Source organism: Mercurialis annua, linkage group LG2 (assembly GCF_937616625.2).
Source record: "Mercurialis annua linkage group LG2, ddMerAnnu1.2, whole genome shotgun sequence".
Classification (NCBI taxonomy): Eukaryota; Viridiplantae; Streptophyta; class Magnoliopsida; order Malpighiales; family Euphorbiaceae; genus Mercurialis; species Mercurialis annua.
In genome coordinates, this window is record NC_065571.1 from 5,381,761 (window position 1) to 5,409,398 (window position 27,638).

The following is a 27,638-nucleotide window of genomic DNA, read 5'->3' on the forward strand; positions in this document are numbered from 1 at the left end:
ATTTAATTGTGATTAAATCAATAGGTTTTTATTCGAACCAACTCAATTCTCACCCCTGATTACAGTTAAACTATTGCTTGACGGAGTAATTTATTAAATTGTTTAGCAGCATAATAAAATACTTTAATAGCAATATATAATTAATGATATGAACCTGTGGATTAGAAATATGAAATGATAATCAAGATAATCAAACATAAAGTGTTAAAACTTATAAAAAAAATAAAGAATAAAGTTTAATCATAATGTAAAAGCTAAAACAAAAGTAAATTTTACATATTTTTTGAGCACTCTAACTTGGATAACGAAGTATCAGCTAATAAACTTGGATCATTACAATAATATATACTCCTATACTACATGGAAATTTTCGGATACTTAGAATGTGAAAATAATACACCAAGAATTTTCCATATAATATGTACTTTTATTCAACTGAATCAACGAACCACAGGATGATCAAAATGTCGTAAACTTAAACTTGCCATAATTAGACATCATATGTCATTCCAACTTTAAGCAAGTGTTTACGAGGGATCAAGAAAATTTCATCAGGCTGTCGGACGCATCTACTTAACCAATTATAAAGATAATCTACCGTAAATTTCTTGATCCACGACGATCCATTCGCAGCCATAACCTCGGCTTCACCCATTAAATAAACAATCCCGTCGTTCAATGCTTTATCAACTGATTCAATTTCATTATCTACATTATCTCCTTGTTCATCTCTTATGAACTCTTTCAATTGGTTCGCTAAATCTTGCTCGAACGATCCTTGTTTTTTGAACGAATCTGTGTATCCGTAACGTACAATGCATCGAAAAATCAGCTCGCCCGGCTTCACTCTTTGAAACAAGAAACGTTCTTCAGCGGGCACTTTACTGATAGGTAATGATTTGATTGAAACAAATACGAGAACTGAATGTAAAGCCGGAATACTCGAGATGTAGTGAGTGAAAACGGGCGATACGCCTTGAACAAGCTGCGAGTAGAATAATCCGAGACCTTGGATTCGATTGATTCTTTTCCCGGAGACTATATCAGTAAGCCTTTCTACTGAAATTTTGTTTTCCAGCTCGTATAAATACTTCTTCCTGTATCCGTAGCTCCAAATGAACATAATTGTGACTATAACAAAGGCGAGGAGTAACGGAAGGTACCCTCCGTCGACAAATTTGTACAGAGTCGCGCTCAAATATATCAATTCGCTCAAACCAATGGTCAATATGTAGATGACTACGTAGATGATGTTTATCTTCCATATCATAATCATAATCAGAACTAAAAGTGCAGAAGTAATCACGAAAACGAATGTCACCGCGATTCCTGCAAGAAAAGTATGCACAAATTCAATTTCCGAACAAAAAATAAATGTGAACACTAAAATTCTTACAAGAAAATAATATTATTACCATAAGCATTTCCAATCTGTATAGTGTTTTTAAAGCCGAGTGTGACGGCCACACAAGCGATCATAAGAAAAGTATTAATCTCAGGAATATAAACTTGTCCCTCGAAATCTGCAGAAGTGTGTACTACTTTAATCCGGGGGAAACACCCTAATGCTACTGATTGTTGAATTATTGAGAACGAAGCGGAGATTAATGATTGACTCGCAATGATTGCAGCTAGTACTGCTACGATAAACTGTGGCCAAAACAATGCCTCTGTGCCAAAAACAAAATTAATATCCAAATTTAGCAGAAACAGAAAACAAACAGAGAGCAAAAAGTATTGTGAATAAAAAATCTTACTCGGAATGGACTTGAAAAAGGAATCAGTAATATCAGCAGCATTTTCTTGGAGATAAGAACACTGGCCAACATAAGCTAGCAAGACAGAGGGAATAAGTATGGTGCAACTGCTTAATCGAACAGACCGAACATTAAAATGCCCCAAATCAGCAAACAACGCTTCGGAACCTGAATTCGGATCAAAATAATTCAACATCAACCTTTCAAATAGCATCAAAAGATAAGAAAACATGCGCGAAACGTACCTGTAAGACATAAAACAACGCCGCCAAGAGAAATCCAAGCATCCTTCCCATTTCGTTGGAAATATTGTATAATATAGTATGGATTAACAGCCTTGATTACGCTGGGGTCATACTTGATGAAGTTGTAAAGTCCAATGGTTGCAATAGAGAAAAACCATAGCATAATGATTGGAGCAAATGTGTAGCCAACTTTATCTGTTCCGAACCTCTGAAGTTGGAACAAGAAAACTAAAATTACTACCGAAACCCACATTATAACATCTTGTGAAAGTGTAGGAACTGCCTCTTTAATTCCTCCCACTGCAGATAATACTGCATTCACAAAACGAAGCTGATAAGAGTTACGGAAACGAAAACGTTGAAAAATACGAAATGCCGAGACATAGAGCGTGCACATTCGGGGAGCAAGACTTATAAAATGAGTGTCCGTACCTGATATGCAAGGCGTAAGAATGCCATCTCCGAGAACCATGGAAACTCCGAGCATGGTCATAAACAACATGAAGTATTTGATTGCATGATTACTCTCAAGTTTGGATTTGACTGCCGAAGCCAATTTCACTCTCCGGTTTGGCATATCCAGTTTATAAGTAGAAACTTTTCTATCTTCAGCTTGCTGATTTGGTATCAAGCTCGCCTTACTATGCCGGCAAATCAAAGAATATAGTGCAAAAGTTCCTCCTGTAATCCTCAATAACAAAAAAAATATCAGCTTTAATATAATTGATTTCGAAAATCACTAAACTTTTGACTTATTTTATTTCAGTTATAACGAAACTTTAATCTAATTTATTTTAATAGCTAAACTTTCATTTTCACTTTAGCCGACAAATTTTCTTTATTTCAAATTAATTAGTGTTTTATTATTTAGAGTTTAATGTAAAATAAATTATGATTTTAGCGTTATTACCCAATAAAGTATAAACTTTGAAACTTTATAAAATTGGTCATCAATAATTTTTGGCGAATCAGAATACCAATTAATTGTTTCTATTGAAATAATGTTGACAAAGACATGAGAATATATAGAATCGTCAATATTTTTTCAATAGAAAATAAGTTGGTGTTCCAATTTAACAAAAGATAAAAATTGATCATTGATTTTTACCAACTTTTAAAATTCTTGTTATAAATACAAAACACGTTAAAGTTTATTAAAACCTAAAGCTCATATATGAAGCTTACCATCTCCATTATCATTGGCAGCAAGAACAATAAAGACGTATTTAATCAAGGTGATGATGATGAGTGAGTAAATAATCAACGACAGTACGCCGAGAACATCATTTTTTTCCTTAATTCCGTTCGGAAAAATACTCGGCAACACATACAACGGCGATGTACCTAAATCACCATAAACCACACCAATACATTGAAACGCTAGCTTCAAAATTGTTCCCCAGTCTGCATCCTGCATTCCAAATCAAAAATCTCATTGAATTGAAAAAACAATGAATGAGTTATAGCTCAAATGATATATACGCTAGGTCAAGACAGACTCGGGTGAGGAGATGAAGGGGCAACTGTCCCTCTAAATATTTTCGTTTTTGAAAAATGGTATTTCAATTTTTTTAGTTTTTATAAAATATGGTTACTAAGTTTCTATTGTTTTACACCCTCATACTTGTATTCCTAGTTCTGTCCATGCGTCAGACAACAATCTGTCAGGCCGTGGTTTTAATTTCTCCCATAAACGCTCATTCTTTTGATTTATCAAAGAAATGTATACATTCAAAATTTCACCTTCCGATTATGAGTACGACTAGCGTTAGCCTCCACGTCGAAAAAATCTTTAGTCTTCACAAGCTTAGGATAATCTCCGTCTGATTCCGCGGCTTGCGGCGATCTTTGTTCTTCTTCTTCAACCTCCGCCATTGTGAGAGCAATGTATGAAATATTAGAGATGAAAAAGACTTCAGGTTCGTTAACGGCTCGTAATTTATATAGTGTTATTTTTTTCACTCGTTTTTTATGGTTGCCATGTTTTTAGTAACTACTTGGTTGACAGAGAAGTTAAGAAATTATTTCCTTTTCTTTTTAACTATGAAATTTCTTGTTTCTTTCGACAGTTGTAAATTTCTATTTTTGGATAATTAATATACGCGGTTATAAATAAATTATACACGGAGTACACACTTCTTTACACTAGTCTCGCTTTGCGTGCTACGCACGTGGCTCGTAACGTGACTCGTCAATTCATGTGTTATTATTTTAAAACAATATTAAAAAAATCAAATTATTTTTTTTTGTAAATTTACACATAACTAATAAAGATTTGGATAACATTAATTGTGTTGCTAGTGTAGTCAAACTAAAAGATTGATATTCCTATTAATTTGGAAAAGATTAGCTATTTTTTCTATACTCAATTAGTATTCCTCTATCATGATACAATTTTATTTTAACTAAAACTCTAATTATAATAATTTTTAGTAATTAATTAAACAATTAATTTGTTAATGACTATAAAACCGTTATTTAATATAGATTAAAAAGGGTTATTCCGTAAATTTGCCTATCCCCCCCCCCATCCGTGCTTTTATATATAGTATAGATATAGATATAAAAGTAACCTGGCCAAGTCATTTCATGTCAACTACAGGTGTAAGAAAATATATAATTGCTATTTTGAGTATTGCTTACATTTTATGATTATATGACTGTAAATAATAAATATTGAAAACCAATAATAATGATAACAATTGTAGAATGTACATAAAAGAGAGTACATTAAAATGCTAATAGTTGTACTTATCTCATTGGTGAAAGTAATTAATTTTTGACTCTTTTAACATTTAAAAATTACACTAACATCCTTTACTTTTATCATATTATATTAAAATATTTTTTTGATAATTGAAGAATGGAAAACGTTTGCGGAAAGAATCGAATCCACGTTTTAATAGATTGTTATCTAACGCTTATACCATTTGAATTATAACTTATTGGTTATTATATGGAATTTTTTTAAAAAAAATTATCCGTTAGTCTAATATTTGATATATTACTTCACCCAATCTATTTATTTTGACATATTATATATTCTACCGCCATCTATATTGTCAATATATTAAATTTTTAACTTTTTACATGATAAACAAACATGTAAATACTAGAAAAACATTATTATTATTATTTTCTCATTTGTATTTTTTTATAATATGTAAAATCTGTAATTATCTCAGCTAAATATCACCATTGACTTAAATCAACATCAATCAAACTCGCGGCACCAGGAAATAATTGACCCAATAAAAAGATGGGCATGCTCCAAAGAAGTCTTGCATGTGTTACATTTGTATAATTAAAAAAAATTACGATACATTATTTCTGTTCTTATTAAATTTATTTCATTATTTAATATTTTTCAATAATGATAAATAAACAAAAGAATATTATTTTACAATAAAATTATAGACAAACTAAATTTCAAAATATAAATAGGTACTTGTAAATTGGACAAATTTCTTAGGGGTTTATTTGATTTTACTTCAATTTGTTTCTGAAAATATTAAAGGTTTAAAGTGTATTTATGATTTTTTGAAATTAACAATAATAATTATATTAATTTTGATTAAATATGACTCACCATATTTGATTAATCTATATTTTTATAATAAAATAAATAATTTATATTTTTTAATTTATACTACCATTTACTTTATAAGAAAAAATAAATTGATCGACATTATTTAAACATTAAAAAAAAAATATTTTTACTACTCTCAAAATTAGTATAGCATTGAAAGTGGCTCGTAATGCGTTTTCGTTTCCCGAAAAAAATGTGTTTATAAATAGTGTTTTTTCTTCTCTCTAAAACCAAATCGCTCTTTTTCTGCTTCATCTTTAAGGATGGGAGAAGATGATTTTTCCGGTTAATCGGAAAATCATTTTCTCTCCGCCCATAGTACTATTAATCGCAGATCTACCTTCTTGTTTCAATAAGTTTTTTTTAAGATCTAAAAATTGCGAGATCACTTATGGATCTATATTAAAGATGGGATTTGAAAAGTTTGAAACTTCAAGAATCAAGCGGTTTCAAGATCGTATTTTCAATTTGAACCATGTATATTTTGGGTAACTTTTTGATGGTTAAAAAAATCCTAATCGATGACTGTATTAACAGCTCTCATTCGTTATTTTAGAATAGTTTTTTTAATTTGTTAAAGAACCATTTATCTATCTAATTTTTATTCTCATCAATGAAAAGTTTAGCGTTTGTTAAAAAAAATCTCTAGTTAAAAGATTTTAAGAGACACGACGTCGTATAAGTAAACAAGAAAGTCGAAAAGAAGCTTCCTTTTGTCAATTGAACTTTCAAAGAATTTGTATGACAACTTCTTGGAATCATCCTAGTCAAATTTCAAAACAAGAAGAAAAAAGATTAAAATCTATAATCACACTCCCATTTATTTCTTATCTATTCTAATAATTATCTCAATTTCATTCCAATCAATCATGGCTGTTAAAGATCCCGACAGGTTGAAGGAGTTTGAAGCTGGATTGAAAGTCATACAAGAGGCAGTTGACCAAGTCAACGCCATTGCAGAAGGAACTTCTAGTTCGTCTTTATCATCAGCAGATTATATGCGTTACTACACGTATCCTTTTGATTTCTCTTATGTTTTCTTTGTTTTATTTGATTCAATCTGCAATTCTCGATTTTAAAATATAATTATTGGATAATCATAACGTAACAAATTGAATGTCGATAACCGTTCACTGTAGTATAGTTGGATAATCGTATATAATTAACTTACTCTGTCCACGGATTACATGGTAGACGGAATATATGTTAGAATTTCTTCATTACGAATCGGGCGTAAACTTAAGGAATACTGGCAAACCAAATCTTAACTTTGTAGAAATGTAATCTTATTGTTTAAAACATCACAAAATAAATCCTAATATAATTTCATATTTTTTTTTGCATTTTATAACCCAATCATTTTCCGGCAGTTTTGTGTATTTGTAGTAGTCATGTTAGCAAGTATTCGCATATTAAATTCATGTTTTAAAAATGTTCTAAATAAAATTCTAATTTTTCGCGTTTTTGCACTATGAAGCCTAAAAAATGGAAACAAAATTGTCAGAAAACATATTTGAGCTAAAAAATGCAAAAATGAGAAACGTCAGTATTTATTTTGTAATAACGTTTTGAACATTGTAATTAAATTGCAACAGAGTTGAAACGTTAGGATTTATTTTGCAAATACCGCTAAACTTAATTAGTTTTTACTTTTTGATTATATATGTGGACTTGTATATTTCTTTGACTACTCTTGAGACAGAGTAGTTTTTGATCTTAGTGCATCACATCCATTGGGGGACTTCACCAAGGAACTTTATGACAAATACAAGCAGATTTTTGAAGATCATATCACTCTTAAGGTTACAATTCAGAGATTCAGTACAGTCACTTAGAATTAATTATTATATATGTAGATTTGTGAAACTAGTCATTTTTGATTTCTTGATTTCTTGTTGTGCACGTAACAGGTGTTGCCTTGTTTAAGAGAGAAAAACGACCAAGAACTGTTGCAAGAATTAGTGAGAAAATGGGGAAATTATAAGATTATAACACGATGGCTTTCAAAATTCTTCTGGTTTCTTGGTAGATACTATATTCCTACTCGAAAACTTCCTTCACTTCAAGAAACCAGCTTCATAGCTTTTCATAATTTGGTAACTATGTTTGTTTTTTCATATATGCAGACATTTATACTCGATTTTAACACATTTTTATTTGCCAATTTTTGAGTTCCAGGTATATGGTGAGGTGAATAGCCAAATAAGAAATGCTGCTATTTCTATGGTATGTTCCTTTTTCTTATTTACATTGGTAGGTTATTAAAACCCGAATTAACCGACCTATTTCGGTTAAAATTTGTCAAAAGTTTTGATTAATCTGATTACTTTAAATCGACTACTTTGATCATTCGGTTTTGTATTTTTAAGATTTTGGTTATTTTTATTTTGGTTAAAATTGATAATTCAATCGTTTCGGTTAAGAGGCTTAAGTGATCTAGTTATTTGGTTTTCGTTGAATCTATCAGTTCTTAATTGTTTAAAAAAATTGATTAACCGAATTAATTGAACTAACTAAATATTTTATACTTTTTTAATTATTATTCTTTATATATTTTTTTTGAAAAATGTATTTTTTATATTTTTATCGGTTTAACCTAGTTAATCGGCTAATTTGATCAGTTCCATTTTTATATATTTTTAAGATTTTGGTTAATTTGGTTTTGATTAAAGATGATAATTCAATAGATTCTGTCAAATCGGTGGGTTCAAATGCGAGCTTAAAAGCCTAAATAATTTATAGAAACTTTGATCATCTAATAATGTAGATCAATATGGGACGAGAAGGAGAAGAAATTGATGAGGTTTTGTTGAAGAATATTTTAGCTATCTATATAGAGATGGGAATTGATTCAAACAAATATTATGAGCAAGATTTTGAAGAAGCAATGCTTAAGGACTCTGCTGCATTTTATTCAAGAAAATCGTCTAATTGGAAACAAAATAAGTCTCATGATGATTACTTGATTATGGTATGATTATTTACTATTTACAATTAAGTTCTCAGGTAATTAATTTTACAGTAATCTGTAGATGGAAATATAATTATGATCTCTTTTCTTTTGTTATTTCTTTATGGGAAATTTCAGGTTGAAGATTGCATTAAGCATGAGACTGAAACAGTTTCAAGTTACCTACAGAGCATAACCCAAGAGAAGCTGCTGCAGGTTAGTTATTATTTTGACATGTTGACACAAGGTTAAAAATATGTTGCACCGAAGCGAAAACCGCGAAATGGCTTTTTATAAAATATGAGAAATAAAAATGTGTAAATAATAAAATATATAATATATTTATAAAAGTTATTAAATTTTATAATATATATCAAATTTTATTCATTAAAAAATATTGTCATGCAAAAATGAAACCGGTCAAAATTTAAAAAATACATTTTCTTAATTTATTGTACGCTCTATGTTTTCATTTTATACCTAAAACTAAAAGTTTTCACATGGTCCGTAATTAGAGATGTATTTTGAAATATTTTATATGTATATGCAATTTATCCTTTGTTGGCAAAAATAAAGTGAAATATAATTATTTTTTAGATAAAGATGAAAATTTTGGGTTGAAAGCGTATTTTTAAAAATTAAAGGATTTTTTTTTGGATTTTTTTTGTGATAATCTAATATATAATAAAATAAATCATTTGAGAATGATCAAAATAGAATATTTTAATAATGATAATCTACATTATAAAGAATATACTTTTAAAAGATGAAGAAAAAGAGTTATGTTTGGATAATCTAATATACTTTTTTATAATGATCAAAATAACTAGTTATGTTTGTGTATTGTGGGTTTGTAGGTAATTATTCAAGTTTTTCTAATTCATAAATAACTATGTTATCCTTTTTTAAAGAAATGAATTTTTTATTAAGAAACAATTATTCTTTTTTTTATTAAGAAACAATTATTTAATTTTAGTTATTTACTGAAATGGTCTCAAAATATTTGAATTATATGAGTTTTTAAGAGTATCGGAAATGAAATTACTTTCAAAAAGAAAAGATACAACTCCTTTGAAGTTTCCGTATACCATAGGTTAAAATTTTGGGGTTTCCCCCTCTCGGCCTCCCCTATCTCCGTCATTGGTAACATTTGATTCTTTCAAATATTTTTAATCAACATATTTATTTTAATTAATTTATTATGTGTATGATATTTGAAAGCAGGTTGTTCGATACGAATTGCTTAATACAGAACTCGAAGGATTAAAGCCTCTTGATCGTGATCTACAGTCAAGCTAGCTGTGGCCTGTGAATGTTGTAATACTATACTAAGTTGCTCTCTGATTTTTAGCTACCATACCAAAAAAACAACAAATAAAAATAAAGTTATGTAATGGTATTTTTTTAGCTCATTTTCAATGGTAATAATATGGACACTACATATTATACGTACAAAGAGCGGTTCAGTACAAAAAAAATAGGATTAATGTCATAAAAATTCACCAACTTTACATGTTTTTTTTTCATTTTAATCACGCTGTTTAAAAATCGTCATTTTCATACACGAACTACCGTTTTTTCTCAAATTCATACACCATTCAAAAAGCCGGTAAAAATTGCCGAGTTGGCAACCGAATAGTGACATGTCATAACGAATCAGATAGTAACACATCAGCAATTTTTGTCGGATTTTTGAACTGAGAAAAATTGGTAGTTGATGTATGAAAATGATGATTTTTAAACGGCGTGATTAAAATGAGAAAACGTGTAAAGTTGATAAATTTTTATGAAATTAAATCTAATCAAGAACAAATTAAATCTAATTAATACCAAATTAAATCTAATAAACCTATCAAAATTCGATTAAGTCAACCAAAACCCAATTAAACTAATTAAAATCTAATTAAAAAAAATAAACTAATAAATATCTAATGAAACCTAATTAAAATATTCAAAAGATACAAAAAAATTCTTTAAGCTATTCAAAAAGAACATATGAGCTCTTTAAGTTTTTTCAAGGCCACTTAAGCCCTCGATATTTTCAAATTATGCAAAAAGATCTTTTAATTTTTTTAGATAAACATTTAAACTCTTTTAATTTACTTTTTGGACACTTAGCCCATCAAGTTTTTGGTAAATATTTTGAACATTAAAATTATTTTTTAACACTTTTACTATATGGTTATGAGAGATACATAAGAAATTAACGGGTGTTTCTAATAATGTTGGATAAAAGGAGTTGTTTGTTCTATTTTAAAATTAATGAGTGCTTAATTATTCTCAAAAATAATTTAAGGGCTAATCTATACTTTTGTTAAAATTACGATGGTTCTTGTCTACTTTTTACCTTAATTAATTATGGAGGATCCGAGCGAGAGAGAGACCCGAAAGAAAGAGGATAGGCCACATACATCTACTCGTCTAGGATGTTTTCTTAACAACACCCTCTTCCTCATCAATGCTTTGTCGGAATTTCTCTTCCAATTCTCCACCGTCTCATTTTTTCCTTCTAAATCTAATTTAAATCTAATTAAATCACTCTTTAATACTTACATCTTACATGTTCACACAGGTACTTCCATTTTTTACATCTCTCGATCTCTGATCATCGTTTCTCATTAGGTCTTACTTTTTTTTAGCTTAATTGTACACTTACCGCTTTGAATGTTCTAAATATAGAGGTAGTTAGGGTTTTGATTTATGTTTTAATCACTTGTTGATTGAGTTTTACCCATGTAGTTTTTAAATTGTTTGTTTGAGCTAGTTTTAAGCTGTTTATGAGTTTGTATTTTTTGTTGGATAATGAACTAGTTAGGGTTTATGTGATGAATGTGAAGCTCCCTGATGTATTAATGAACAGGCTGTGTTTATTTTTATTGCAGATTTTGACTTTGAGGGTTTGAGAACTTAGGTTTCTGTAGCGATATGACGATGAATGAGCGGAAAACGATTGACTTGGAGCAAGGATGGGAGTTTATGCAGAAAGGGATAACTAAGCTGAAGAACATCCTGGAAGGGTTACCTGAGCCTCAGTTCAGCTCTGAGGATTACATGATGCTTTATACGTAATCATTTTTATTTTACTTAGTTTAATTGGTCTATGTTTTAAATTACATTTGCTGATAAAGTTGGATTTATTTGCAGAACAATCTATAACATGTGTACACAGAAGCCACCTCATGATTACTCTCAACAATTGTATGACAAGTACCGTGAATCTTTCGAAGAATATATCACTTCCACGGTGAGGAACAGTTAAAATTCTGAGATTCATGCTCTTATTCAGTATATACATGATCAGAATCATGGTTTCCATGTGGCATATAATTTATGATACATGATTCTTTTTTGGTATTTTATTATCGCCTATTGTTTATTATGATTTCATAGGCAGAATCTGAATATTCCCTCGTTTAGATAAGTTCTGGTTTTTGTTTCTGAGGCGTAATTTGCATCTTTTGAAGCTTACGTGGATTATCGGTTCTGAATTTGAGTTTGTTTTTGGGTTCAGGTATTACCATCTTTAAGAGAGAAGCATGACGAGTTTATGTTGAGAGAGCTTGTGAAAAGGTGGGCAAACCATAAAGTCATGGTTAGGTGGCTTTCCCGTTTCTTCCACTACCTTGACCGCTATTTTATTGCTCGGCGGTCACTTCCACCTCTCAATGAAGTTGGACTAACTTGCTTCCGTGATCTGGTAAACAGTTACTTTTTTTTAATCAGTGTTGGCGTCTTGCATCTTAAGCCAATGTCTCTGAAGGATAATAAACTTCCTTCTCCTTCTTGAACCTCAATCCTAAGTCCTAACTAAAAATATTATTTTCAATCATCTACTTTTCACCATATGTTTTTTTCCAGAAGCCCTGTTGCAAATTATGATGTGCATCCATTTCATTTCAGGTGTACCAGGAGTTAAATGGCAAAGTGAGGGATGCTGTAATATCTTTGGTATGATCAAGTTTCCATACTTTAACTTTATAGTCTGCTATGAAGTTCCTGGATAAGATTAGTAATGGTAACTTCTTTAAATTCAGATTGACCAGGAGCGTGAGGGAGAGCAGATTGACCGTGCTTTGCTGAAGAACGTTCTGGATATTTTTGTTGAAATTGGGATGGGGCAGATGGATTACTATGAGAATGACTTTGAAGCAGCAATGCTTAAAGATACAGCTTCTTACTATTCACGAAAAGCATCAAACTGGATTCTGGAAGACTCTTGTCCAGATTACATGCTAAAAGTAAACATGATTTTCTTTTGACCATTGACATAGAATTGCTTTCATATTTAAACTGTGTCTAATCCGTGATCCCAGGCTGAGGAGTGTTTAAAACGAGAAAAAGATAGGGTTTCTCACTACTTGCATTTCAGTAGTGAGCCAAAGTTGCTGGAGGTTAGTAACTTTGTTTTCTCCTGTGTATGTGTGTGTAAATCAAATTTCTCAATCATTTGGTTTAAATTGCTCTTCGACATTTATTTTGGTATGTTTTATTTATCTTTTCCTAAGATAATAAACATGATTTAACTGAATGAATGTGGCTATTTAGAATTAACATCATGAATGTGATACCTTCTGCAGTTAGTTTGATGAGTTGATGATGCTGTCACACACACACTTAATATTGTTATGACAATTTCCCTGTTTTCTTAATCCAGAAAGTTCAACATGAGTTGTTGTCTGTATATGCAAATCAACTTCTTGAAAAGGAGCACTCTGGATGCCATGCATTGCTTAGGGATGACAAGGTACTATGAGGCATGATCTGTTATGTTATTCCCAGTAAATGTTGTTTTCAGTTTGCTTGCAAATTAGGCATTCTTTTCTTGATTTTTACTTCTTCAAATTCTTTTTCAGGTGGAGGATTTATCACGGATGTTCAGACTCTTTTCTAAAATAACCCGAGGCTTAGATCCAGTTTCTAGTATATTCAAGCAGGTTGACAGCCTTAAAAATTATTTTCCTTTGGTCTTTGCTTCTTCAATCCCTTTACTGTTAATACTAAATGGCGCTCCTTGAACAGCATGTTACTGCTGAAGGGACAGCTCTGGTCAAACAAGCAGAAGATGCTGCAAGCAACAAGAAGGCAAGTATTGTAATTATTATTGCTTTTATCATATTATGCAACTCGCTTGCAGAATATTCTTTCATTCTTTTCTTTTCACTGTAGAAATCTCTCCCAAACTCCACTTCCTCCCACCTTGACAAGAATTAAAAAGTTGGAATGGAAATAATTAAAGTTTCCTCGGTTTTCTTTCCTTGTCACGCTTTCCAGTTGACAACATTATGCAATTTAGTGTGATGAGATCTTAGAATCATGGGTTGTTAATTGTGGGGATGGCTTCTATTAACTTAAATTATGGTTAGTGTAGCAACAGTTGAAGTAGTCTTAGTTTTGATTTGCTGGCACAGATTTGATAAAGATAGTAATATATTGCATTGCATAGCAATTACATGAAACATGATTATCAATCACTGTTCCCCCTTTTTTTTAGCTTACAATAAGTTCTAGTGTTTATTTGAGTTCAAATGCCTCATATGTAAGCTTGTCATGAGTTGGTGGAAGGTTCATTTGGAAACAATCTTCATTCCGATAAATTATTTCCTGATTGGTCATAGCATGAGTTTGAGATCCTTTTTTATTTAATACCATTAGGGTTTTTCTTTTGCATTATTGATTTCTTCGAAAGATTTGCACTTTATGTCAATACTGATCTAACTATGTATGAGAACCATGTCATTGCTACAGACCATATTTTCATGTGAGTCTAATGCTAGAATTTTTTTCAATTTTTTCTACAGGCAGAGAAAAGAGATGTTGTTGGTCTACAAGAACAGGTAAAAACTTGTCACTTTCTACATCAAATTAAAATGTACTGGTGAAATATTTGGGTACTGAATTGGTGATCTTCAGGTTTTTGTGAGGAAGGTTATTGAGCTGCATGACAAATATTTGGCATATGTCAATGATTGTTTTCAGAACCACACCCTTTTCCACAAGGTAGTCCACTATTTGCAGTGAGCTGTTAGATCTTTTAATTTTTAGCTTGCAGGTTTTGATAAAACAATTTCCTCCTTTAGGCACTGAAAGAGGCGTTTGAAGTCTTCTGCAATAAGGGAGTCGCCGGAAGCTCTAGTGCAGAACTATTAGCCACATTTTGTGATAATATTCTTAAAAAAGGTGGGAGTGAGAAACTGAGCGACGAAGCCATCGAAGAAACACTTGAGAAGGTCAGTTTTGCTTTCATTTTAGAGTCTGATTTTTCTCTAACTGTTCTGTCAATTGGTTTGTTGAATTCTGTATTGTGGTTGTGCAGGTGGTAAAGCTGCTAGCTTATATAAGTGATAAGGATTTGTTTGCAGAATTTTATAGGTACATTGTGCCATTTTCTAATGATTAGATGTGTGAATTGGGTAATCTGCGTAGAAATTTTTCAACTGTGATACAATTATCTTTCCTTACCTGGTTACTGGCAGAAAAAAGCTTGCACGACGCCTTTTGTTTGATAAGAGTGCTAATGATGATCACGAGCGAAGCATTTTGACCAAGCTGAAGCAGCAATGTGGTGGTCAGTTCACCTCAAAGATGGAGGGGATGGTAAATTGCTCTTGTAGTGTTCTCTACTGATAAGTTTACGCGGATCCATTTATATTACTTTGTTGATTAGTAGTTGACTCGGTATATAATCTATTATTTTGATAAACTCTCTCCTAAAGTTGAAATTCTTTTCTAGGTAACGGATTTGACATTAGCAAGGGAAAACCAAACTAGTTTTGAAGAGTATTTGAGTGGTAATCCAAATGCAAATCCAGGGATTGATTTGACTGTTACTGTTTTGACAACTGGCTTCTGGCCAAGTTACAAATCTTTTGATTTGAACCTTCCAGCAGAAATGGTATGCTCTTTTTGCCCTTTTTTGATAAAAAAAAAAGGTATATGGTTGTAGAGCTGCTTGCTAACACACTTCTCTACTCCTCTGTTTTAGGTCAAATGTGTAGAAGTTTTTCGGGAATTTTATCAAACAAAAACAAAGCATAGAAAACTTACATGGATATACTCCTTGGGTACTTGTAATCTCATTGGGAAATTTGGACCTAAAACCATGGAACTGATTGTGACAACCTATCAGGTAATTTGTTAATCCGGAACATTTGTCAATATATTAATCGTACCTAGAGTTTTAAGAGTTCCTTTAGATTGAGACTAATGTTTATTTTTCTTTTTTAAATAGGCTTCTGCATTATTGCTTTTCAACTCTTCCGACAGATTGAGTTATTCGGAGATCATGACTCAACTAAATTTGATTGATGATGATGTTGTTAGACTTCTTCACTCTCTGTCATGTGCAAAGTATAAGATTCTAAACAAAGAACCAAATACAAAAACAATCTCTCCTACTGATGTCTTTGAATTCAATTCCAAGTTCACTGACAAAATGAGGAGGATCAAGGTAACTGAAAGCTAACCCAGAGTATCTTATTTAAAATTACCAATTACATAATATGCAAGTCAGAATACATTAACTTCCTGTAACTTTTAGATTCCTCTTCCTCCCGTGGATGAGAAGAAGAAAGTAATTGAAGACGTTGACAAGGATAGACGGTATGCTATTGATGCCTCAATAGTGCGCATAATGAAGAGTCGGAAAGTCTTAGGTCACCAACAGCTGGTTATGGAATGCGTTGAGCAGTTGGGCCGCATGTTCAAGGTTTAGACCATTTGTCATTTTATTCTCTTGTGATCCATATTTCAGCTATTCTAACTGGATTCATTTTTTCAGCCTGATTTCAAGGCAATAAAGAAGCGGATTGAAGATTTGATCACGCGAGACTATCTCGAAAGGGACAAAGACAATCCTAATTTGTTCAGATACTTGGCATAATGTGACCTGGCAAATTATCCATGAATAATGGAGTGGTGACTGCGTCTACTGTGATGCACCAGAAGGATGACTGCACACAGTGGAAATAGCATAAAAACGGCATAAATTGAGTGCCTCATTTGGTCATTTCTTAGGAGTTGAGGCTGCTTGTACATTTTGGCTTCAGAACCAGGTATGAACACCACCACCTATACATTGATTCCATAATGAGGTCCAATGCTGATAGCATAGGACCATTCTGTATCTTGTTTTTTGTACAACTGCAATTCCATCGCTCCTGTTTCTTAGTTGTTTCTTTGCTGCTGTCTGTCGGTGGAAGAAGATAAAAGATGTAACCTATTTTAGTTGCATTATGTTTTGATTGCTTGCTGGTTTCTGAAACTATCGGATGAATGGTTTGTTTTGAATGTGGACGTCATCGTTCTTCCATGTTAAGCATTTGTGTATATTTTTGTAATAGTAATACCAAATTCCCTCTATTTATTTTGATGGACATTTACTTTTAAGTTTCATCAAGTTTCTTTTCTTTTTTTTCTTTTTAACTTATACTCAGCTTGGGTTTGAGCTATCTTCACAGTTCATATTCATCATAGATAATGATCCATAAACCTATCACTGAACATTTAGGTTGTGTATTCTTATAGAAACGTAAAACTTCATGATTATGAAAAAGTTCTCTCCACTGGATGGCCTAACAGCATAAATCTCTGCCGGATATCCAGATATTCTGCATTAACAATTCATAATAATAGCAAAAGGTAGTCTAAATCTACTAAAAAGAGGAGTCGTTCTGTTTTTATTTACTCTTTCTTTAAGCTTGCTTTGATAGGAATTAGAAACTGGAAGGCATCTGTCTCTGTTGGAGATGTGAATGTCTCGCTCGTATTTGAAAACTTAGGCTATGTGTAGGCTATGTCTAGTTCATGGGGATAGGTTCCGAATAGAATAATTATTTCGTATAGCATAGTTATTACTGACCTTGGTTTATGCAATTAGCATTTCATGGTTTTATGGAATAAGTAATCATCTTAAAAAGTGAATTTCATTTCTTTTTGGCCATGTTTGGTTCATGGAATAGAATAGCATGGAATATAATAGTTATTCCATAAGGAATGGAATAGCCATTCTTTAGTTTTTGAGAGGAGTGTTTATTCCACAAAATCATGGAATAACAATTCTTTGGAATACCTATCCTATGAACCAAAGCAAAGAATTGTCATTCTATACGGAATAGTTATTCCATTCCGCACCTATTTTATGAACCAAACATGGCATTTATGAAATAGCTATTTTATGATTTTATGGAATAAGTATTCATCTCAAAAAGTGAGAAAAATAATGATTTCATTCTACAATAGCTATTCTATAATTTTATAGAATGAAATTCCTTTAAAAAAGTCAAAAATAGTGATTATCACTCCTGAAATCAAATTCGAAGGGTCTAATGTCTTAAAAAATCCCGACCTTTTAGCTCCTTTTCAATCATACCTTGACGTGAAAATTTGTCAATTTTACCTTATTTTGCATTTTTGTGTTTCAATTGTACCCTGAAAAATTAAATTAACGTCTTTTTCATTTGGAAATTTGTTTAAAACATTCTCCATGTCTAGCATATATTAATTGTACGTTTTTAAAATTTATTTAAATTTGGTTAAATTAATTAAGAATTTAAGTTAGTGTTAATATGATTATGGGTTTTAGTTAGTTTTTAAAAATAAAAGACTTATTTGTACTTTTTTGAATAAAAAAGAATTTAATTTCATATTTAAACTTAGTTAATTGAATGATTTCATCATTTAAGTTAAAAAATTAACAAAAATTAAAAAATTGGGGTACAATTGAAAACGGAAAATTTAAAAGTGGGTAAAATTGACTAATTTTCAACGTCGGGGTGGAATTGAAAAAAAAAATTAAAGGTGAGGGTTTTTTGAGTGATTAGGCCAATTCGAAGAGAAGGTCAATTTCATTATTGATGAGAGGCTAGAATCATTGGTCCAAGTTCAATTGCACTCCAAGGCGAATAATATATGAACGAATTCGACTTTGGATAATTAAAAAAATCTCAGTAACATACATGCGAAAATTAAATATTAAGTATAAATTAATTGATTTTATGTAAGATGAATATTCATTTTAATCCGCCTCTTTCAGAGCCTGTGGAATTTGAGTTTCACATAGATGATGGAAATTAGAGTATTAGACGATGACATTCTGTACGATTATTCCCGTAAAGAATGACTCCCTTCAAGTCAAAAATTCCTTCTTTTCCTAGGTGTGAAATTCTTTTATTTTTCTCAACTATTTAGATGTGTGACATGTAAGTGAATTTGAGTTTAATTTATTATATCTTTTATCATTTTGTTTAGGTGTTATCTATAAGTGGACTTGAAAAAATAAAGAGAATTTGAATTTGAGAGGAATACTCCTTATTTGAGAAACCACTACATCCCAACCACCGGCCACCTGTCTCCGGCCACTACCGCCTCGATAGCCGAATTTTTTTTCTGGCCATCTTCTTCTTTCATTTATTCTTCAGACCCAGATGGGTCTGTTCTTGATGGAAAACAAATTCGTTCTTCATCAAAGAAAAGCAAACCCAGATCGGGTTTGTTCTTCTTTGATGAAGAATAGATTCGTTCTTCATCAAAAACAGACTCAAATGGGTGTGTTCTTGATGAAGAACAGGTGGAAGAAAAAGATGGCGACCGGAAAAAAATTCCGGCCGTGGAGGCAGCGGCGGGAGGGTGGTGGTGATCGGAAAATGGTAGGGGTAAAGTGGTTTGGTTAAATTAAATTTGGTTTGATTTGAATGGTTGGATTGTTTTAACTTTTAATTGTTTTTAATTGAATTAATTTTCTTGTGTTTTTAGTGAGGTGTCACATGACATGGGCTGACATGTGGTTAGAATTTGTTGGGTTTGCATTGGAAAAGCGCTGCCACGTCACCCTTTTTTTTTACAAAAATCGCCGATTTTTTGGTGTCATGGGGTTTATGAGCGCCGCCACAAAGATCAGGGGGTTTTGTGATCGTTTTTAAACATCAGGGAGTTTTGTGATCAGACCCCTAAAAATTAAGGGCACTGGAGTGGAAGAAAGGTCCAACATGTCGTTTATATTGCTTCATATTTTTAATTTATATTTTTATAAAAATCCAAATATGAAATAATATGAAGTTTATATTTGAATTTTTTTTTCACCTTAATTTAAACAAATGGGTATAACGGATATTAAAAATTAAAATTAAAAGGTAAAATTGAAGATTGTAAAAAGTTAGGACATAAACAGAAAAAGTAAAAAAGTAGAAATATTTTTAAATGATTAAACCTTATAATTTAGATGTGTACCTTTTTTTTTTTTTTTTTTTTTAAAGATCCAAGTTAAAAATCAGTTCTAAGTATGAGATTTAGCCATTTGAAAGTGATTAAGTAGTCCGGTAGTAGCATTGATTTGGATTGAAAGGGGGATGTGGCATAAGAGAAAACAATAATTGAAGTGTTAGAATGAGATTCGAAGAATGTGCGTCAAAACCAAACTTAATCTTACAAAACTCTGTAATGTGGAACTGAATAAAGCAAAATTAACGGTTCTCTTAGCACTCCCAAATCTAAAGCAAACACTAACAATTACTTCGTCTCGTTTAGGCTGCTTTCCTACCATTATTTTGCTTTTTTTATTTGTTTTTCTCCATTTGCAATTCCACTTAAAACCCATTGTTCAAAAGTATTAATAATAAGAAAAATATTTTATTTTTTATTTTTTTATTTATGGTTAAAATTTTCAAAATCATTAATTTTAACTCATTTTTTATTTTCAGTTCCAATCGTAGTTAGTCATTTGTTTAAATTAAATTAAAAAAAAAATCAAATATATCCTTCATGTTTAAAATTATTATTGGCATGAAAGCAAATTGGAACAACAGAGAATGTATTTTAAATTTTTTTACTCTAATTTGAACAAATGGCTACAATTGAAATCGAAAATTGTAATATGAACAAAAATTGACGATCTTAAAATTTTGGGTCATAAACAAAAAAGTAAAAAATGTGAGATATTTTTCAATGATTAAGGCTTATTAATATAAGGGTTAATTGTAAAATATTATAAAAAGTTGGCGTGTTTTGCAATTACAGCGCGAATTTTAAAATTTGATAAATCAACCATTAACTTTCATTTTTTGGCAATCAGAACATCGATTTATTTTTCATTGAAAACTGATGTGAAAGCCGGAAATGTATATATTCTGATGTTGCTAATTTTGGTGAAATTGTATTTCTTTTTATAAATTACGTTAAAATTTATGATTTAAGCGAGTGTTTAACCCTTAGCATAATTAATTCAGAATGCAAGATGTAGAATTATTTGAAGCTGTGATTTGTTGGACCCATATGCTGATCTCACACCATACTCCACTTGAAAGCAAAAAATTGATAGTGATTGATAGTAGTAAGTGAAAATTCCACAATGATGGATTGTTAGAAAATCAACATTTTGCATACACTTGCATTAAGCTTTTGTTGTTTACTGAGTTAGTGGACTGTCACTCAGATTCATTATTAAAAATACCTAAGCTCTGTTGCTGCAACACTCCTTCAATTATATTCCCATTTTTCAAGTCACTTGATTATTGCTTTCATCATCTTCTGTCTTTTACTTGCTAAATTCTTTTAAAAAAATCTTAAATTCCTACTTCTAGATGATGAAGTGGGGGTATCTCATATTGATTATGTATGTGAATGAACATGTGTTTAAATATTGGTTGGATATTTTTATTTAACACCAATTAGTTTTAAAATGAAATGTAATTCTAAAATCCTTTATAATACGCGGTTTGGCACCAAATTTGTAAAAGACTTTTTAAAATAGAGGTTCACAAACTGAGAGGGTGCAGATTATGCATCAAATTTTGTTAGTTACATTGTTAAAGATCAGCGTACGTAGAATTAGAGTGAAGTCGAATCGAGTCAAAATACTGTCAAATTCAAATCGGAGTCAACTCTAAAATATGAAGTTTAAAACCCAATCTGAACTCAATCGAGTTTCATTTACGAGATTATATTCGATATAATAATCGAGACTCGAACTCGATTCGATTCTAAAATATAAAGTTTGAAACTGAATTGGATTTCATTTTAAAAAATCAAACTCTAACTTGATAGAATAATTGAGACTCGAATTCGACTCGGCACTAAAATATGAAATTGAAAAGTTTTTGTAAAACATAGTGTATAACTACCGTCCATAAAACTTTTTTATTTTCTGAATTATTGGTTGATTATTATATTGCAATAATTTGAGCACTTGTTTTCCAACTTAGAGAATTAGTTTATAGGAGCACAAGGTTTTTTTCATTCGTTCCATGGAGTGGGGGATTGATGGAAGTGGACGTGATCATTTCATGTTTCTCTGTATGGACCTCCACACTTCCAAATTTGGACAGCAAATTTTTCTTTATTGTTATTTTAGCACTAAGTTTGTGGCATCATCAATCTTTTTCACTATTTTTCTTCTTGAATTAAAGGCTTAATTTCACTTCCAATATCAATTTTTTAATGGGTTTAAGGTGAATAATTAATTAATGAGAAAATCACAAAACTATATATAGAAAATCTTTTAATTCTTAAAACTATGTTTTGAGATTAGAATTTTCATTTTTTTTTATCTAAAAATATTTTTATTTGTATGTTTGTCTATGAAAAATAATCATTCAATCTCTTTTTGAACACTTCTCATTTTGGAATTTTCATTTTAAAATTTCACTTCTATTCTTAAAGTAATTTTATGTTAGTATTTTTTTTTCTAAATTTAAAATCAATTCTACTTCCACCATCTCAAAATAATTGTTCATTTTATTATTTTCCACAATTTAAAAAACACAACTAAATATAATGAACTTTATAAATTTATTTTCATCATTCTTATTATATTTTTATTAAATAATATGACTTCAATTTTTCTTCTTCGAAATAATAGTAATAAATGGTGGACTTTGAATAAAATTATATAAAAAGTAAAGTAAGAAAAAGGAAAAGAAAGTGGACAATTATTTGAAATGAAGGGAATAAATTTAACTAGAGGTGGTCACGATTTATAATCCGGCAGTTCCTGCTCGAAACCGCCGGGTCACGGTTTAAGAGAAAATGGAACCGGCTCGGAATCGTCTAAGTGACGGTTTTATAGCGGTTCAAAACTGGACAGTTTTGGTTCTGGTTTCGATTCCAGACTTTAGGCGGTTCAAAAAAAACTGAAAATAAAATATAAATTAAATTTTTAAAAAAGTACAATTTAAAAATAAAATAACATGTGAAAATAATATTGCAAAAGAGTAATGAAATAAAATAAATTATAAATATTATATTAACTAAAATAAATTAACTAAAACAAATATAATATATAATTAATTAATTTTCATCGACGGGTTCGACCCTTGAACCGCTGATTCCGACTCAAAACCGGCAATTCACGGCTCAAAAGTTTTGAAACCAGCCCTGAATCGGTCTTTTCATGGTTTCAGGCCGACTTTGGTCCGGTTCTAAATTTGACCGGTTTTGGGCCGGTTCACGGTCTTATCCGACCCGTGGCTAACTCTAAATTCAACTACTATTAATAAAAATAGAGTAAGAAAAAATACTATACTAATTACAATTTTTATCTTTATAGAAAATTAAATGTGTGTTTTAAAATGGAACATAAGAATATATTGCAGATACATATTAAAAATAAATATCAAAGTTCTATTCCACTGCCATTAATTTTAAATTTTTTTTGAGAAAAATACAACGCGGATATATTTTCAATATATCTCCGGTGTATATCTAATATAGAAAATATAAAAATAAAATAGAAAATATAAAAAATAAAATGTGAAGCGTATAAATAAATAAAAAAGTTAAATTTTAAAATTTTGATCGATTTTGAGTAATGTGTTTAATTAATTGTTAATTTAAACAAGGTGATTGTTTCATCATGCGAGCCTATGTCATCATAATTGTTAGTTGTTGCCCATTCATTTCAACCCAACAATTGATTTACTTATAATAAAAAGGGTTTTCTTGTTTTCTTTTCATTGATTGAGTAAATGATATTTATGAGTTTGGTGATTGCATCATCAACATTATTTTAGTCATGCTGTGTGAATCATGTCATGGGTTTCTGTCCTCCTGTGAGCTTCATTACACTTATTTTTGGCTGAATACACAATTTAACCCCAGAACTTATACCTTTTTACTTATCTAACTTCTGAACTTGTTAAATAATTCAATTTGACCCCTAAACTTGATAAATATGTAAACATTGAACCTCTCCGTACATAATTTTTTCTAAAATATTTCAAGTGACAGGTGGACACGGAGAGGTTCAATATTTACATATTTATCAAATTCAAGGGTCAAATCGGATTATTTAATAAATTCAAAGATTCTATAGGTAAGACGTTAAGTTTAGGGATGGGTAAACGGATACAAGTTCAGAAATCAAACTATGTATTAAGCCCTTTTTTTTATTAAATGCTTAATGATTTTTAATTTTTTTTAAATTAAATTCTAATTTTACTTTTTACGAGTACTATAAAATTTCATTAAAAAAATTGATTATCTGACCGATGGAAAATGTATGTCTTTTTAATTTTGTCACTTCATTTGGAAATTAATATTCATTTTTAAAATAAATAAAACATATCTTTTTTGACTGAAAATTGTTTTATTCACGGATGAAAATGGACTATAGAAATTTCAAATTCAGCCATAATAATTTACAGCAAACCAGGCTAGCTACTTGATAATTTAATGAGTCACCAAATACAAAATCCCATTAAATTAGATTTTAAAATAATTCTAACTAAATGGACATAAAATTTATATATCTAAATAATTACAACAATACAAAAACCATAGATCTCTAATAAATTTCGTAAACAAGGTTGGAGTCGTACAAAATGGATTTCTCGACTAGTTTTTCAAACGAAAATGCAAGAAAAATTAAATTTCAACGACACATTGTTTTGTACGATTTCTAAACGAAGTATCACCAACTGATGTCAAAGAGCACAACATTGAATTGTAATATTAGAATTATATATATAAATCAATGAAAACAGTTAATAATATATTGCCTAATAATTATCGATGGCACTCAATTTAGGTCCTATCACCAAATCCCTGAACTAAATTTTGGCCCGCTAAGCCCCACTAAATTTCACGTAATGATCAACTAAAATATGTTTACTGTAAAATGACCAAAATACCCCTAATATATATAAGAAACAACAAACCAAACCAAGTCAATCTAGCCAAATCTAAAATCACCCACTCAACCAAATCACATAAGACCTAACCAAATTAAATATAATATAACCAAACCTAAATTCATTCAAAAATTAAATAAAAAATTATTTTTTTAATTCTAAAAAATTAAATAAAAAATTATTTTTAATATTAAAATTTTAAATAAAAAATTATGTGTTTTTTTTAACAAATCTAGTGAACAAAACACCGTGATGGGTCTATTCTTCTCATAACAGATCCACAGACGGTGGGTCTGTTCACTGAATTCAATTTAAAAAATATATTTATTAAATTATTAAATTATTAAAATTTAAAAATAATTATTTATTTAATAATTTAAAATTGATATATATATATATATATATATATATATTTATTAAATTTTTGGACAATTTTTTTTCAACGATCCACTGCAAGAAAAAGTTGGTGGCAGCGGGTGGCGGTTTTCGGTTGAGTGGTCTGATTTAATTAAGTGGATTAGTGATTTAGATATGTTTTGGTTGCATGGATGTTTTATGTTTAATTTAATTGGGTAGATGACTTTAGATTTGGTTAGATTGGGTTGTTTGGTTTTTTTATTGAATTTCGAGGTATTTTTGACATTTTTGAGAAAATGAGGGGATTGGGTTGTTTCTTGGGGCGGTTTTTTGGACGGTTTTGGGGTAAAAATGCTTTAATGATCATTAAATGAAGTTTAAAAAATTTAGCGGGCCAAAATTTAGTTTTGGCTAAAAATTTACCAAAAGAACACCTTCCATAAATGTTGTACGCTTGGAGTTTGAGGAAGGGGAGAGAGATGATTTAAATATCTATTATTAACTAATATTGAGAAATAAAAAAATAGTAAAATATATGAGAATACTATATCTATTGTATCTAAGTAAAAATTAATCAAAAAGTATTTAGTAACATATCATCGTTGGTAAAACTAAAATTGATCCCTAAAATATAAAAATATAAAAATCAATAACCGTTATATAAAATATAATTAATTTTGCTTGACAAATAAATATTTTTTTGGTTATCCATCCGGTTTTCAAGGCTCCATCCTGATTAATCCGGATCCAACCCGGGTCGCGCACCTGGCATGATGGGTGAGTCTGTCAGCGGAGATTTTCTGCATTCATAAAATTCGAACCCGAAACTTTACCTAAGCGATATCAAGCAGTTTACCACTTGAACCAACCCTACTTGTATATTCTTTTTTTTGCTTTGTATCATGAAGTTACTCATGACAATATTTACATCTATAAAAAAAAAAGTTATCCATGATAAACGATTGAAATGATATTTTTAAATAAAGGGTTAATGTCATAAAATTCACTAACTTTACACGTTTTCTCATTTTAATTCCGCAGTTTAAATTTTCTCATTTTTATGCACTAACTACCACTTTTCTCAAATTCATGCACGGTGCTGAGTTGTCACGACTCCACTGGTGTAACTTGCTGAGGTGTATGTCATTTTACCCAATGAATGAGTGCCATCTCAGCTAGGGGTGAGCATTCGGTCGGTTCGGTCGAAACCGAATCGAAACTCCCTTAACCGAATTAACCGTTCGACCGAATAGCTTTAACCGAACCGACCGAATAAAAAATTTAACTGAAAACCGAACCGACCAAACATAGCGGTTAATTTGGTTGGTTCGGTTAAAACCGACAAAATTTAAGGAAAAATTTAAAAAAATTCAAAAAAATTAGAAATTCGGTTAATTCGATCGGTTCGGTTAATTTGGATAATTTAAAATTCAAACCGAACTGATAACCGAATATTCGAAATTTTTTAAATGAAAACTGATTTAACCGAATTAACCATTCTAGCATAACCGAACCGACCAAAATTTTTCCGTCGCTAAAGTTGGCGGGAACACTCCCGCCAATGTTTTTTTATGGATTTAGCGACGAATTTTAGCGACGGATTTAAATCCGTCGCTAATTACCGACGGATTTTAGCGACGGATTTAAATCCGTCGCTAATTTAAAAAAAATAAAAAAAATTAAATCGTAAAAATAAATTTTTTTATCAAAAAATTATTTAGGAAAATAATTATTAAAGAAAAAATAATTATTTTTTTAATTAAATATAATATTATTTAAATATAACATAATTATTTATGAAATATATATATTGAAAACATTGTTATTTATTTATTCATTAATAATTATTTAAAATAACTATTAATTATAAAAAATAATTATCTTAAAATGTGGGAGGAAGTATTTGTTATTTTTTAGTTACATTTAAATATAAATATACATATATATATAACAAGAAGTTGAGCTGGTTCAGGTGGAGTTACGCGCGGGAGAACTTCAAAGTTAAAGAGTAATGAGTGGGAGCAATGGGAAGGAAGGGTGACCTACTGGAAAGTTTGTAAAAATTGCGAGTGGGTGATGGAGGCAACAGATGGGTAACGAGGAGTTTGTAAAAATTGCGAGTGGGTGATGGAGGCAACAGATGGGTAATCGAGGGCGACGAGCGACGGGTGGGTGACAGAGGGTGACGGGTATGTCACCGATTCCGTCGGCAACTTCTGAAAAATCTGTCGCCAAATTTTTTGGTCCGTCGCCAAAAATTTAGCGACGAGGATTTTGCCGACGGATTTCATGCTTTTAGCGACGGACCAAAAAATTTCATGTCATGTAAATATGGTAGAGATCTTCTTGTTGGTGGCCTGCATATTGTTAGCACCAAAATGTCGTTTCAGCGACGAATCAAGTTGCTTAGTTGTAGTGCTTCCTTGCTTCACTCCAATACCAATAATATGTCTCTCACTGTGGGGCTCTCCTCACTCGGTTACCACTCACAAAAAGCTTTCTTTAAATTCCCTTGAACAATGGGCGACCAATGATTTTGTCCATTCACTCACTTTGATTCTTTCTCAATTATGGGGGCGGTCGTCGTCTTTGCTTATTTATTAGCATCTTTCCCCATTAGGA

General features: G+C 30.7%; 3 protein-coding genes across 4 annotated transcripts; 2 read left to right on the forward strand and 1 right to left on the reverse strand.

The window, feature by feature from the left end:
- Positions 1–235: 235 nt before the first annotated feature.
- On the reverse strand, positions 236–3,922 carry LOC126667308 (potassium transporter 5-like). The gene is made up of 7 exons (XM_050360277.2): positions 3,746–3,922; positions 3,188–3,413; positions 2,435–2,683; positions 2,003–2,314; positions 1,758–1,925; positions 1,416–1,670; positions 236–1,329 (listed from the first exon to the last, which is right to left on the reverse strand). Exons 1-7 carry the CDS (start codon positions 3,875–3,877, stop codon positions 491–493), a joined length of 2,181 nt encoding a protein of 726 aa, XP_050216234.1. The 5' UTR covers positions 3,878–3,922; the 3' UTR covers positions 236–490.
- Positions 3,923–6,324: 2,402 nt separating this feature from the next.
- LOC126667206 (cullin-1-like) lies at positions 6,325–9,975 on the forward strand. Of its 2 annotated transcripts, none has more exons than XM_050360168.2 (7): positions 6,325–6,603; positions 7,294–7,393; positions 7,502–7,687; positions 7,770–7,817; positions 8,359–8,562; positions 8,680–8,757; positions 9,763–9,975. In XM_050360168.2, exons 1-7 carry the CDS (start codon positions 6,461–6,463, stop codon positions 9,838–9,840), a joined length of 837 nt encoding a protein of 278 aa, XP_050216125.1. In that variant the 5' UTR covers positions 6,325–6,460; the 3' UTR covers positions 9,841–9,975. The 2 variants fall into 2 exon arrangements, with proteins under 2 accessions (XP_050216125.1, XP_050216126.1); XM_050360169.2 differs by having other exon boundaries at positions 6,327–6,603; positions 9,766–9,975.
- A 945-nt stretch (positions 9,976–10,920) lies between these two features.
- Positions 10,921–16,932, forward strand: LOC126667813 (cullin-1). Its single transcript, XM_050360899.2, has 20 exons — positions 10,921–11,113; positions 11,424–11,606; positions 11,686–11,785; positions 12,053–12,238; positions 12,442–12,489; positions 12,576–12,779; positions 12,855–12,932; positions 13,196–13,285; positions 13,395–13,475; positions 13,561–13,627; positions 14,344–14,375; positions 14,452–14,538; positions 14,619–14,768; positions 14,855–14,910; positions 15,015–15,135; positions 15,272–15,433; positions 15,524–15,667; positions 15,770–15,988; positions 16,079–16,246; positions 16,319–16,932. Exons 2-20 carry the CDS (start codon positions 11,467–11,469, stop codon positions 16,418–16,420), a joined length of 2,235 nt encoding a protein of 744 aa, XP_050216856.1. The 5' UTR covers positions 10,921–11,113; positions 11,424–11,466; the 3' UTR covers positions 16,421–16,932.
- The last annotated feature ends 10,706 nt before the right edge of the window (positions 16,933–27,638 follow it).

What these genes read in the sequence shown, in the direction of transcription:
- LOC126667206 (XM_050360168.2), top strand. Translation starts at nt 6,461, where the DNA reads ATGGCTGTTAAAGATCCCGACAGGTTGAAGGAGTTTGAAGCTGGATTG. An exon ending in GATTATATGCGTTACTACAC is followed by an intron (nt 6,604 to 7,293) that starts GTATCCTTTTGA and finishes CTCTTGAGACAG; the next exon opens with AGTAGTTTTTGATCTTAGTG. An exon ending in CCCAAGAGAAGCTGCTGCAG is followed by an intron (nt 8,758 to 9,762) that starts GTTAGTTATTAT and finishes GATATTTGAAAG; the next exon opens with CAGGTTGTTCGATACGAATT.
- LOC126667308 (XM_050360277.2), bottom strand. Translation starts at nt 3,877, where the DNA reads ATGGCGGAGGTTGAAGAAGAAGAACAAAGATCGCCGCAAGCCGCGGAA. An exon ending in TCTTACGCCTTGCATATCAG is followed by an intron (nt 2,315 to 2,434) that starts GTACGGACACTC and finishes TTGTGAATGCAG; the next exon opens with TATTATCTGCAGTGGGAGGA. An exon ending in CTTTTTCAAGTCCATTCCGA is followed by an intron (nt 1,671 to 1,757) that starts GTAAGATTTTTT and finishes TTTTTGGCACAG; the next exon opens with AGGCATTGTTTTGGCCACAG.
- LOC126667813 (XM_050360899.2), top strand. Translation starts at nt 11,467, where the DNA reads ATGACGATGAATGAGCGGAAAACGATTGACTTGGAGCAAGGATGGGAG. An exon ending in TGAACCTTCCAGCAGAAATG is followed by an intron (nt 15,434 to 15,523) that starts GTATGCTCTTTT and finishes CCTCTGTTTTAG; the next exon opens with GTCAAATGTGTAGAAGTTTT. An exon ending in TGATTGTGACAACCTATCAG is followed by an intron (nt 15,668 to 15,769) that starts GTAATTTGTTAA and finishes TTTTTTAAATAG; the next exon opens with GCTTCTGCATTATTGCTTTT.